The sequence below is a fragment of the Mus musculus genome, chromosome 3, assembly GCF_000001635.26.
Source record: "Mus musculus strain C57BL/6J chromosome 3, GRCm38.p6 C57BL/6J".
NCBI classification, from domain to species: Eukaryota; Metazoa; Chordata; class Mammalia; order Rodentia; family Muridae; genus Mus; species Mus musculus.
Genome location: NC_000069.6, coordinates 55,967,521 through 55,980,587, shown reverse-complemented (window position 1 = coordinate 55,980,587; position 13,067 = coordinate 55,967,521). Strand labels below are relative to the sequence as shown.

Here is a 13,067-nt window from a genome sequence, read left to right as displayed (position 1 = left end):
TATTATGTATCTGTTCACCCGCCCTAAACTTCCGTGGCTAGTCCCACCTAGCCCCTGTCAAACATCCCTGGTCTCCCACCTGTGATAATGGCCACGGGCCCCAGCTCGCCCTCCTCGACAAACTCGCAGACCTCACATGGTTGCTGTGTTCTTCTCTCCCTAAATCGTGGCCGAAACTCTTTTCCTTATCAGTCCTTTTTCTCCTGGGACCTGGGAATCCTGTCTGTACCTTTCACCCAGCAATTGATCGCCTGCTTTCTTTACTGACAAATCAAGTACCAACTGAGGAAGAAGACCTTAGCATCAGAACTGCCCCCACTTCGGGTGTTAGCCTAGAAATATAATTAATATGCCTTTAAAACAAGAATCTTACTGGTAACGTGTCCTATGATAAAGCTCTATGTTACCATTATAAGCAAAGCAAATAAGTTTAGGTAATTGTAACAGATATGTCATATTAGTTTTCCTCTAATTTATTATCAGGGTAAATAGTTAAGACAGGAAACAAATGAAATAATATAGTTTTATAAGTAAAGACACATGCATTAAAAGACTAAATAGACTAAATAATTCTGTTTGTTAATAAATGAACATTCTATATATTATAATTATATTTACTAGTCAAGTGGAAGCATTGCTTGAAAGGGGGTACATAATACAGCCTTAAGAAGGAAACTATGGTTTCCCTTTTTTGTGTTTATTTTCTTTCTTTTGAGATAGAATCTTGCTATACAGCAAGAGGTAGGCTGAGAAGAGAGCCTAATGTCCAGCAAAATTTGAATTACCTGTTGATTTAATATAATAATCAGTTGGAAAGCAGCTGTTCGAGTTTTTTCAGTAGATAGGCAGGACCCAGTCCCTTAGTACCTTTGAAAAGCTACATTAAGGAACTGGTTCTAAACTAAGGGGCATACTGTTGGTTTCTACTTTTGTCAAAATGTTAACACAGATTTAGATACTTAAATCAATCAGTATGTATCTCGTATAGCCCTTTTGGTTAAAAGTATAACATGATCCATCCCATAATCATCCACCAAACCCAGCCACTATTGCATACACCAGCCAAGATTTTGCTGAAGGGACCCTGATATAGCTGTCTCCTATGAGGCTATGCCAGTGCCTGGCAGATACAGAAGTGGCAGATACAGATTCTCACAGTCATCTATAGGATTGAACTCAGGGCCCCCAATGGAGGAGCTAGAGAAAGTACCCAAGGAGCTAAAGGGGTCTGCAACCCTATAGGTGGAACAACAATATGAACTAACCAGTAACCCCAGAGCTCGTGTCTCTAGCCGCATATGTAGCAGAAGATGGTCTAGTCGGCCATCATTGGGAAGAGAGGCCCCTTGGTCTTGCAAACTTTATATGCCACAGTACAGGGGAAAATTGGGGCCAAGAAGTGGGAGTGGGTAAGGGGGTGCAGGGGGGGTATAGGGAACTTTTGGGATAGCATTTGAAATGTAAATAAAGAAAATATCTAGTAATTTTTTTTTAAAGTATAACATGAGTTTTATATAATACGAGTAATTGGGCTAGCATCAGTACATTAGCAATAGTGCGTTTTTGTTTCCTTGTTTATTTTCCGGAGTGACCATTTTTCCTCCCCTTTTCATTTTTTAGAGGCATTTGTACTCCCTGACTCAAAGCCTCTCCCTCCACCGATCAGTAATTGGTGCATTGTCAAAGCATTCTTTCATTGTCTCATTTTCTTCTGAACAAAAATAGGAAAGATTTTCTGTTCGAAGGACTCATTAGATTGGAATTACCTCACTTGAGTAACCTAAGGCAATCTTCCTTTTCAGGGCTCTTAAGTTTAATGTTTCCAGGTAAGGCCAAATAGTTTCAAGTTATGGGAATTAGGTTTTTGATGCTGTAGAAGTAGGTATACTGCTACATGGGGTAATTTTAAAAAGCAATTGTAGGTACAGTGGAGAATTTATTATAGGGACATGCAGGGGAAGTGGTTAAACTATTAGGAAGCCTCTTGCTTCAACTTGAGCTGTTATTGCTTAAGAGAAGCATGGTGGCGTTGTAGAAATAAAGAGGGAAGTAACCTAGGGAGATACATTGCAGGTCAAATGGATGGAATTTGGTAATAGGTTTAATATAGGGTTTGAAGAAATGTGATGTTTCAGAGATGACCTCTGGCTGTTTGGTGAGGAGCACTGGGGTGATTAAAGAACCAGTTGATGGAGTAGAAAAGACAAGCGGTTGTGAGAACAATCCCAGGGATACCTGATGGATTTCTTTTCTGCAGATTTTAGAGGGTAGCTAATTTGTCTGAGGTAACATGGGAAACTAGTTGGTTGTAAAGCCAGAATTTTAATTTGGTCAGATTGATTAAATTCCCATTACTTTCCTATTTTGACTTCCAAGTCACCTCCAACAGAAAGAAATACCTCCAAGTTCTTGTTTAAGGCCTGGAAAGATGCAGTGGGTGGGGAGCAGAGGGGAAGGGGAGAACATGTTTTCTCAGGATAAAGGGCCTAAGGTAGGGAAGATAGGATGAGATTATAGATTATAGATATAGATATAGTGTCTGACGGTGATGATGGCAGCAGCAAGCACAACATGCTGTAGTAGTGCTCCTGTGCTTTGCTGTATACTCTTATATGTACATTGTCAGGTATAGTTATGTTAAAAGCCTCTATACTATATGTATGATTCTGTGTCTGTGATGTAGATAAAGGAACAAGGCTAAAGAAATGGAGATGACTCATTCCTATTCCCAGTGATAGGAAGTGATAAATAAGTCTTGAGTGAAAGTAGAAAACAGTCCTAATTTCCAAGGCTGCACTCTTTACATAATTAATACAATATGGTTGCTTCCTAAACAGTAAAAGATGTTTAAAGAACAAGATACAAGGGAAGACAAAAAAAGGGAAAAGGAGATTTGTAATAAGTACTTTTTGATAATTGAGTTAAGATGTAGAAATTGAAACTACATTAAAAGTTTTAAAGGGCCCTTCCAGTCCAAGCAGCTAGGGCGCACAGTCATCTGACTACCGCCAGCTACCCACAACACCCGCCAAGCGATCTTAGACTTCTGGTGAGTGAAACACAGCATCTGCTCCAATTCAATTGCGCAGGACTTGAGACTGCATTAGTCAGGGAAGCAAAAACCCGGTCTGAGTAGGGGCACAAGCCCCTTTCGGTCCGAGCAGCACCAGGGTAGCTAGGGCACACAGTCAGCTGACTACCGCCAGATACCCACAACACCAGCCACGTGATCTTAAGAATTCTGAGGATTGGGATCTGCCTGGCGCAGGAGCGCTTTGCCTGAGCAACAGCGGCACAGCAGCAGACATCTCGGTTCCAGGACCCCGCCGAGTGTATCCTGCACAGACAGCTGGCCATTTTCCCAGCCAAAGGATAGGGATCTGCCCGGCATGGGAGCATTTTGCCTGAGCATCAGCAGCAGACATCTTGGTTCCAGAATCCCGCCGAGTGTATCCTGTACAGGTAGGTGACCATTTTCCCCGGGCCAGAGGATAGGGACCTGCCCAGCACGGGAACACTTTGCCTGAGCATTGGCAGCAGACATCTTAGTTCCGGGACCCTGCCGAGTGTACCCTGCATAGACATCTTAGTTCCAGGACCCCGACGAGTGTATCCAGCACAGCTCCAGAGAATACCAGATGGCAAAAGGCAAACCTAAGAATCCTACTAACAGAAATCAAGACCACTCACCATCATCAGAACGCAGCACTCCCACGCCACCTAGTCCTGGGCACCCCAACACAACCGAAAAGCTAGACCCGGATTTAAAAGCATATCTCATGATGATGGTAGAGGACATCAAGAGGAACTTTAATAACTCACTTAAAGAAATACAGGAGAACACTGCTAAAGAGTTACAAGTCCTTAAAGAAAAACAGGAAAACACAACCAAACAGGTAGAAGTCCTTATAGAAAAACAGGAAAACACATCCAAACAGGTGATGGAAATGAACAAAACCATGCTAGACCTAAAAAGGGAAGTAGACACAATAAAGAAAACCCAAAGTGAGGCAACTCTGGAGATAGAAACCCTAGGAAAGAAATCTGGAACCATAGATGCGAGCATCAGCAACAGAATACAAGAGATGGAAGAGAGAATTTCAGGTGCAGAAGATTCCATAGAGAACATAGGCACAACAATCAAAGATAATACAAAATGCAAAAAGATCCTAACTCAAAACATCCAGGAAATCCAGGACACAATGAGAAAACCAAACCTACGGATAATAGGAGTTGATGAGAATGAAGATTTTCAACATAAAGGGCCAGCAAATATATTCAACAAAATTATAGAAGAAAACTTCCCAAACCTAAAGAATGACATGTCCATGAACATACAAGAAGCCTACAGAACTCCAAATAGATTGGACCAGAAAAGAAATTCCTCCCGACACATAATAATCAGAACAACAAATGCACTAAATAAAGAGAGAATATTAAAAGCAGTAAGGGAGAAAGGTCAAGTAACATATAAAGGCAGACCTATCAGAATTACACCAGACTTTTCACCAGAGACTATGAAAGCTAGAAGATACTGGGCAGATGTTATACAGACACTAAGAGATCACAAATGCCAGCCCAGGCTACTATACCCGGCCAAACTCTCAATTACCATAGATGGAGAAACCAAAGTATTCCACGACAAAACCAAATTCACACATTATCTTTCCACGAATCCAGCCCTTCAAAGGATAATAACAGAAAAGAAGCAATACAAGGACGGAAATCAAGCCCTAGAACAAGCAAGAAAGTAATCCCTCAGCAAACCAAAAAGAAGACAGCCACAAGAACAGAATGCGAACTCTAACAACAAAAATAAAAGGAAGCAACAATTACTTTTCCTTAATATCTCTTAATATCAATGGACTCAATTCCCCAATAAAAAGACATAGACTAACAGAATGGCTACACAAACAGGACCCAACATTCTGCTGCTTACAGGAAACCCATCTCAGGGAAAAAGACAGACACTACCTCAGAGTGAAAGGCTGGAAAACAATTTTCCAAGCAAATGGTCTGAAAAAACAAGCTGGAGTAGCCATTCTAATATCGGATAAAATCGACCTCCAACCCAAAGTTATCAAAAAAGACAAGGAGGGACACTTCATACTCATCAAAGGTAAAATCCTCCAAGAGGAACTCTCAGTTCTGAATATCTACGCTCCAAATGCAAGGGCAGCCACATTCATTAAAGATACTTTAGTAAAGCTCAAAGCACACATTGCACCTCACACAATAATAGTGGGAGACTTCAACACACCAGTTTCATCAATGGACAGATCGTGGAAACAGAAACTAAACAGGGACACAATGAAACTAACAGAAGTTTTGAAACAAATGGACCTGACAGATATCTACAGAACATTTTATCCTAAAACAAAAGGATATACCTTCTTCTCAGCACCTCACGGGACCTTCTCCAAAATTGACCATATAATTGGCCACAAAACAGGCCTCAGCAGATACAAAAATATTGAAACTGTCCCATGTATCCTATCAGACCACCATAGCCTAAGACTGATCTTCAATAACAACATAAATAATGGAAAGCCAACATTCACGTTGAAACTGAACAACACTCTTCTCAATGATACCTTGGTCAAGGAAGGAATAAAGAAAGAAATTAAAGACTTTTTAGAGTTTAATGAAAATGAAGCCACAATAAACCCAAACCTATGGGACACAATGAAAGCAATTCTAAGAGGGAAACTCATAGCTCTGAGTGCCTCCAAGAAGAAACGGGAGAGAGCACATACTAGCAGCTTGACAACACATCTAAAAGCTCTAGAAAAAAAGGAAGCAAATTCACCCAAGAGGAGTAGATGGCAGGAAATAATCAAACTCGGGTGAAATCAACCAAGTGGAAACAAGAAGAACTATTCAAAGAATTAACCAAACGAGGAGTTGGTTCTTTGAGAAAATCAACAAGATAGATAAACCTTAGCTAGACTCACTAGAGGGCACAGGGACAACATTCTAATAAACAAAATCAGAAATGAAAAGGGAGACATAACAACAGATCCTGAAGAAATCCAAAACACCATCAGATACTTCTACAAAAGGCTATACTCAACAAAACTGGAAAATCTGGATGAAATGGACAAATTTCTAGACAGATACCAGGTACCAAAGTTAAATCAGGATCAAGTTAACGATCTAAACAGTCCCATATCCCCTAAGGAAATAGAAGCAGTCATTAATAGTCTCCCAACCAAAAAAAGCTCAGGACCAGATGGGTTTAGTGCAGAGTTCTACCAGACCTTCAAAGAAGATCTAATCCCAGTTCTGCACGAACTATTCCACAAAATAGAAGTAGAGGGAACTCTACCCAACTCATTCTATGAAGCCACAATTACTGATACCTAAACCACAGAAAGATCCAACAAAGATAGAGAACGTCAGACCAATTTCCCTTATGAATATCGATGCAAAAATCCTCAATAAAATTCTTGCTAACCGAATCCAAGAACACATTAAAGTAATCATCCATCCTGACCAAGTAGGTTTTATTCCAGGGATGCAGGGATGCTTTAATATACGAAAATCCATCAATGCAATCCATTATATAAACAAACTCAAAGACAAAAACCACATGATCATCTCGTTAGATGCGGAAAAAGCATTCGACAAGATCCAACACCCATTCATGATAAAAGTCTTGGAAAGATCAGGAATTCAAGGCCCATACCTAAGCATGATAAAATCAATCTACAGCAAACCAGTAGCCAACATCAAAGTAAATGGTGAGAAGCTGGAAGCAATCCCACTAAAATCAGGGACTAGACAAGGCTGCCCACTTTCTCCCTACCTCTTCAACATAGTACTTGAAGTCCTAGCCAGAGCAATTCGACAACAAAAGGAGATCAAGAGGATACAAATTGGAAAAGATGACATCAAAATATCACTTTTTGCAGATGATATGATAGTATATATAAGTGACCCTAAAAATTCTACCAGAGAACTCCTAAACCTGATAAACAGCTTCGGTGAAGTAGCTGGATATAAAATAAACTCAAACAAGTCAATGGCCTTTCTCTATACAAAGAATAAACAGGCTGAGAAAGAAATTAGGGAAACAACACCTTTCTCAATAGTCACAAATAATATAAAATATCTTGGCGTGACTCTAACTAAGGAAGTGAAAGATCTGTATGATAAAAACTTCAAGTCCCTGAAGAAAGAAATTAAAGAAGATCTCAGAAGATGGAAAGATCTCCCATCCTCATGGATTGGCAGGATCAACATTGTAAAAATGGCTATCTTGCCAAAAGCAATCTACAGATTCAATGCAATCCTAATCAAAATTCCAAGTCAATTCTTCAACGAATTAGAAAGAGCAATCTGCAAATTCATCTGGAATAACAAAAAACCTAGGATAGCAAAAGCTCTTCTCAAGGATAAAAGTACCTCTGGTGGAATCACCATTCCTGACCTAAAGCTTTACTACAGAGCAACTGTGATAAAAACTGCATGGTACTGGTATAGTGACAGACAAGTAGACCAGTGGAATAGAATTGAAGACCCAGAAATGACCCACACACCTATGGTCACTTGATCTTCGACAAGGGAGCTAAAACCATCCAGTGTAAAAAAGACAGCATTTTCAACAATTGGTGCTGGCACAACTGGTTGTTATCATGTAGAAGAATGCGAATCAACCCATTCCTCTCTCCTTGTACTAAGGTCAAATCTAAGTGGATCAAGGAACTCCACATAAAACCAGAGACACTGAAACTTATAGAGGAGAAAGTGGGGAAAAGTCTCGAAGATATGGGCACAGGAAAAAAAATTCCTGAATAGAACAGCAATGGCTTGTGCTTTAAGATCCAGGATTGACAAATGGGACCTCATGAAACTGCAAAGCTTCTGCAAGGCAAAAGACACCGTCAATAAGACAAAAAGACCACCAACAGATTGGGAAAGGATCTTTACCTATCTTAAATCAGATAGTGGACTAATATCCAATATATATAAAGAACTCAAGAGGGTGGACTCCAGAAAATCAAATAGCCCCCTTAAAAGATGGGGCTCAGAGCTGAACAAAGAATTCTCACCTGAGGAATACCGAAAGGCTGAGAAACACCTGAAAAAATGTTCAACATCCTTAATCATCAGAGAAATGCAAATCAAAACAACCCTGAGATCCCATCTCACACCAGTCAGAATGGTTAAGATGAAAAATTCAGGTGACAGCAGATGCTGGCAAGGATGTAGAGAAAGAGGAACACTCCTCCATTGTTGGTGGGATTGCAAGCTTGTACAACCACTCTGGAAATCAGTCTGGCGGTTCCTCAGAAAATTGGACATAGTACTACCAGAGGATCCCGCAATACCTCTCCTGGGCATATATCCAGAAGATGTCCCAACCGGTAAGAAGGACACATGCTCCACTATGTTCATAGCAGCCTTATTTATAATAGCCAGAAGCTGGAAAGAACCCAGATGTCCCTCAACAGAGTAATGGATAGAAAAACTGTGATACATTTACACAATGGAGTACTACTCAGCTTTTAAAAAGAATGAATTCACGAAATTCATAGGCAAATGGATGGACCTGGAGGGCATCATCCTGAGTGAGGTAACACATTCACAAAAGAACTCAAATGAAATGTACTCACTGATAAGTAGATATTAACCAAGAACCTTAGTATATTGAGATATAAGGTACAATATGTAAAACGTATGAAACTCTAGAAGAACGAAGACCAAAGTGTGGACACTTTGCTCATTCTTAGAATTGGAAACAATCACCCATGGAAGGAGTTACAGAGACAAAGTTTGGAGCTGAGACAAAAGGATGGTCCATCTAGAGACTGCCATATCCAGGGATCCATCCCATAATTTGCCTCCAAGTGATGACACCATTGCATACACTAGCAAGCCTTTGTTGCAAGGACGGTGATATAGCTGTCCCTTGTGAGACTAGGCCGGGGCCTAGCAAACACAGAAGTGGATGCTCACAGTCATCTATTGGATGGATCACAGGGCCCCCAATGGAGGAGCTAGAGAAAGTATCCAAGGAGCTAAAGAGATCTGCAACCCTATCAGAGGAACAACATTATGAACTAACCAGTACCCCAGAGCTCTTGACTCTAGCTGCATATGTATCAAAAGATGACCTAGTATGCCATCACTGGAAAGAGAGGCCCATTGGTCAGGCAAACGTTATATGCCCCAGTACAGGGGAATGCCAGGGCCAAAAAATGGGAATGGGGGGGGGTACTTTTGGGATAGCATTGGAAATGTAATTGAAGAAAATACATCATTAAAAAAAAAAGTAGAAATACTTAAAAACAGGCAACACTTGGGAGGCAGAGGCAGGTGGATTTCTGAGTTCGAGGCCAGACTGGCCTACAAAGTGAGTTCCAGGACAGCCAGAGCTATACAGAGAAACCCTGTCTCGAAAAACAAAACAAAACAAAGAAAACAAACAAACAAACAAACAAACAAAACAAGAAAGAAAGAAAGCAAGCAAGCAAGCAGGCTGAGCAATTCAGGTGGAGCAAGCCAGTAAGCAGCATTCCTTCATGGTCTCTGCCTCAGTTCAGGCTTCCAGGTTCCAGCCTCGAGTTTCTGCCCTGGCTACCCTCACTGACTTGAGATTTGAAAGCTGAAATGAATAAATCCTTTCCTTTGTAAAAAAAAAAAAAAAAAAAAAAAGTTTTAAAGGTAACTTGGAGGTGAACCTTGACTCTGTGAAACACTGCTTTTCCAGAAGAGGTTGTTTGAGCACTGGCAGTAATGGCTAAAATCAACTCCCCAAGTGTCCTGAAAACTAATAACCGATGGAAAGCAACCCAAAGAGAGAATGTAGGGAGTTCTTACAAGAGAGCAGACTGAATCATGATTTAGCTTACACTTCTGCTGTCTGCTTTCCCCAGTGGTGTAGTAGCCTTGGAAAGTAGGGGTCAGGCAGCCATTATGATTGATGGAGGTTGTGAAAAGCAGCTGTGAGTAGCCTCTGCAAAAGGTAAGGTTTGTAGTTCTTAGTGAGAACATTGACGATTCTGGGATGCTGAGAATAACCTGATTTCTCCACTCATATGATTTGACTTGCTGTATTGTTTAGGTGGAGGAAACAGCTCTGTGTTACTACATTTGTTGGAAACATCACTAGTAATAATTTGTTTGCATTGTTACTACTGAAAGCTACTATTTGTAACAGCAGAAGCAGCAGCAGCAGCAACTACATTATCATCACCACCAACAACAAAATTACATAGCTAACATCGTATAAAGAATATTTAGGAATGAGGTCTATATACCTGGCTCAGCAGGACCTAGGAAGCACCAGTCTCTTCTCTGATGGCCTTAATTGCATTGCACACTTAGGAGTGCAAGCAGACCATCTAAGCCCACAACCAGAGCCTACAGAAAAGAGTTAGGTGAGTTAAGGTTTCAGAACCTTAAACCACACTGGCAGTGTCTGCTGCCAGTAGATTACTACTAATACAGTTGAGCGGAACCTTTTTAACTGCAGGTGGTAAATACGTTTTACAAAATTAATTCCAAAAAGCCAGTAAACAGAGTAACAACAGACTTTGTGGAAGGGGTTTGGTTATCCAGATCTCCATGCTATTTAAAATGTCTCTTTTGAAATTAAAAGGCGCTGAGATATACAAATAACAGAAAAATATTATCAGTATAGACAGTGCAGAAAGTAGTTGACAGAAAATTCTACTAATCCAGCCCAGATATTACTCATATGTTTTAAATAGGCAATTATGGGTTTGTGCAAATAATTAAAAGGATTATCTTCTGAAAAATTGAAGGTATGAGAATATCTCAACAGTGTGTTAGGCAGTTGAGAGAATCAGAAATGAAACTGTTTATTTAAAAACATATGGAAATTCTGGACTGGAAATTATAGTAACTGGGATTAGAAGCTCACTGGAGGAGTTCAGAAGGTTTGAGGTGAGAGCAGGAAGGGTCAGCACGGTTGATGCTAGGCCACTCCTGAAGGTACAGATCAAGTGACGTCTCACAGACTTCAAATAACATGAAGTGAACCAATGAGCATGTAACAAGAGATAAGAGAGCAATGAGAAAGAAAGGGACAGTTAAAAAACAGTGAAAAGGAGTTTGGAAGAAATAATGGTGTATATAAAAATCTTCCGTGCACTCTAAGTAGAATAAAATCATTGTGACCCATACCTAGGCAGTGTGGTCACAGCACTGAGAGGTTTTCTTAATTCGTGATTCTATCTTCAGGAAATTTTCCCCTGTGCCCATGTGTTTGAGGCCCTTCCCCACTTTTTCCTCTTTTAGTTTCAGTGTATCTGGTTTTATGTGGAGGTCCTTGATCCACTGGACTTGAGCTTTCTACAAGGAGATAGGAATGGATTGATTTGCATTCTTCTACATACTAACCTCCAGTTGAACCAGAACCATTTGTTGAAAATGTTGTCTGTTTTTCCACTGGATTGTTTTAGCTCCTTTGTCAAGTATCAAGTGACCGTAGGTGTATGGGTTCATTTCTGGGTCTTCAGTTCTATTCCCTTGATCTTCATGCCGGTCTCTGTATGGGCCCAGAGTTAACAGTTTAAAGATCTTTTTCTTTTCACCTATTTTGATTAGAAGCATATGCCCAATTCCTGTATAAAAATAAATATGTTTCTGATTATGTTCTTAAAAGTAGAGATTGATATTTATCCATTAAACATTACCAAAAATTTCTAAAATAATTAAAAATAAAGGTCAAAAATTGCTAATTTCTCATGGCACACTGTGGTATAATTAATAAATATATCTTTTTGAAGTAAACACTTGACAAAATCTACATTTACAAATTCACAATTTTATATGTGATTTGAGAAATGTGTTTTGAGGTAATTTAAGTATTTTGGGCATTTCTTTATTAAAACACCAAAAGTATTTAAAATGTCTTTTTTTTTTAAGGACAATACTATATTTTAAGGAAATAACAGGATTGTTTTTCTTGTATGTTGCTTGAGAACTAGCAGTGAATAGATAGTGGGCGGAGGTGATGAGGTGTGTTTTGATTGCTTAAGGAATGGGTTGAGTTTTGCTCTTAAAGACATGATGTAGATAACATCAGACAATTTTTTTTAAAGAAATGGTATTGTTTTTATGTGTCCAGAACAAAACGGCAGGTGCATATGGATGTTGTATTTGAGCCAAGTTGTGCTGTGCATGTTCAATGATAACCATGAAAGTTTCATTTGCTTTTTACGTGCACATGAAACCCTTTAATTAGACCAGTGTCTTTCATTACAGAAACACCTGCTACATTTCCAGACACTGTAAAGGAGAAGGAAACACCAACCCCTGGTGAAGATATTCAGCTAGAAAGTTCAGTTCCTCACACAGATTCCGGAATGGGAGAGGAGCAAGTAGCTAGCATCCTGGATGGGGCAGAGCTGGAGCCTGCTGCAGGTCCTGATGCAATGAGTGAACTTTTATCCACTTTGTCATCAGAAGTAAAGAAATCACAGGAGAGCTTAACTGAACATCCCAGTGAAATGCTGAAGCCTGCACCGTCCATATCTAGCATTAGTCAAACCAAAGGTATTAATGTGAAGGAGATACTAAAAAGTCTTGTGGCTGCCCCAGTTGAGATTGCTGAGTGTGGCCCTGAGCCTATTCCATACCCAGATCCGGCACTGAAGAGAGAAGCACACGCTATTCTTCCTATGCAGTTCCATTCCTTTGACAGGTATGTACTGACCTTCTAATCCTCAGGGTCCTATGCATCGTAAGCTCTCTGAACTTGCAAAACAGTAGGAGGTTCTCAATAACATCTCATTTATCAATGTTGATTCTTACTTCAAAGACTGTCTAAGTGCTAGTCTGCAGGATTGAGTCTGGCATGAGGCATATCACACTGGAAATGGTGAGCATAGTGTAGGGTTAGAACCTACTACTCAAGAATGATCACACATTGAGGAATCTATTTTCCTCTTTGCTTTACTTTTCTCCATATGAAATGGAAATGATAACTCTCTCCCAAATCAACTCTGATTCTCAAATTCTATTATACTGTTATAAAATATTATAATGATTATTATAGCTTAAGTAACTTCCTTTAAGTAGCCACAGTTAATTTT

At 39.9% G+C, this 13,067-nt stretch overlaps 1 protein-coding gene and 1 long non-coding RNA gene across 18 annotated transcripts in view; one reads left to right on the top strand and one right to left on the bottom strand.

Annotated features, from left to right (window-relative positions):
- The window catches only part of Nbea (neurobeachin), a 558,554-nt gene that overhangs the window by 203,161 nt on the left and 342,326 nt on the right, over positions 1 to 13,067 (top strand). For all 13 annotated transcript variants that reach the window (XR_001783693.2, XM_006501527.4, XM_017319586.2 and 10 more), the window contains one exon: positions 12,238 to 12,676. Coding sequence is in view for 12 of the 13 variants with exons in the window: in XM_006501527.4 (XP_006501590.1) it covers positions 12,238 to 12,676 (439 nt within the window). In the remaining variant the exon portion in view is untranslated. The remainder of the gene's footprint in view (positions 1 to 12,237; positions 12,677 to 13,067) is intronic.
- Gm31914 overlaps positions 1 to 13,067 on the bottom strand; it is a 133,774-nt gene that overhangs the window by 36,488 nt on the left and 84,219 nt on the right. The window lies entirely within an intron of this gene.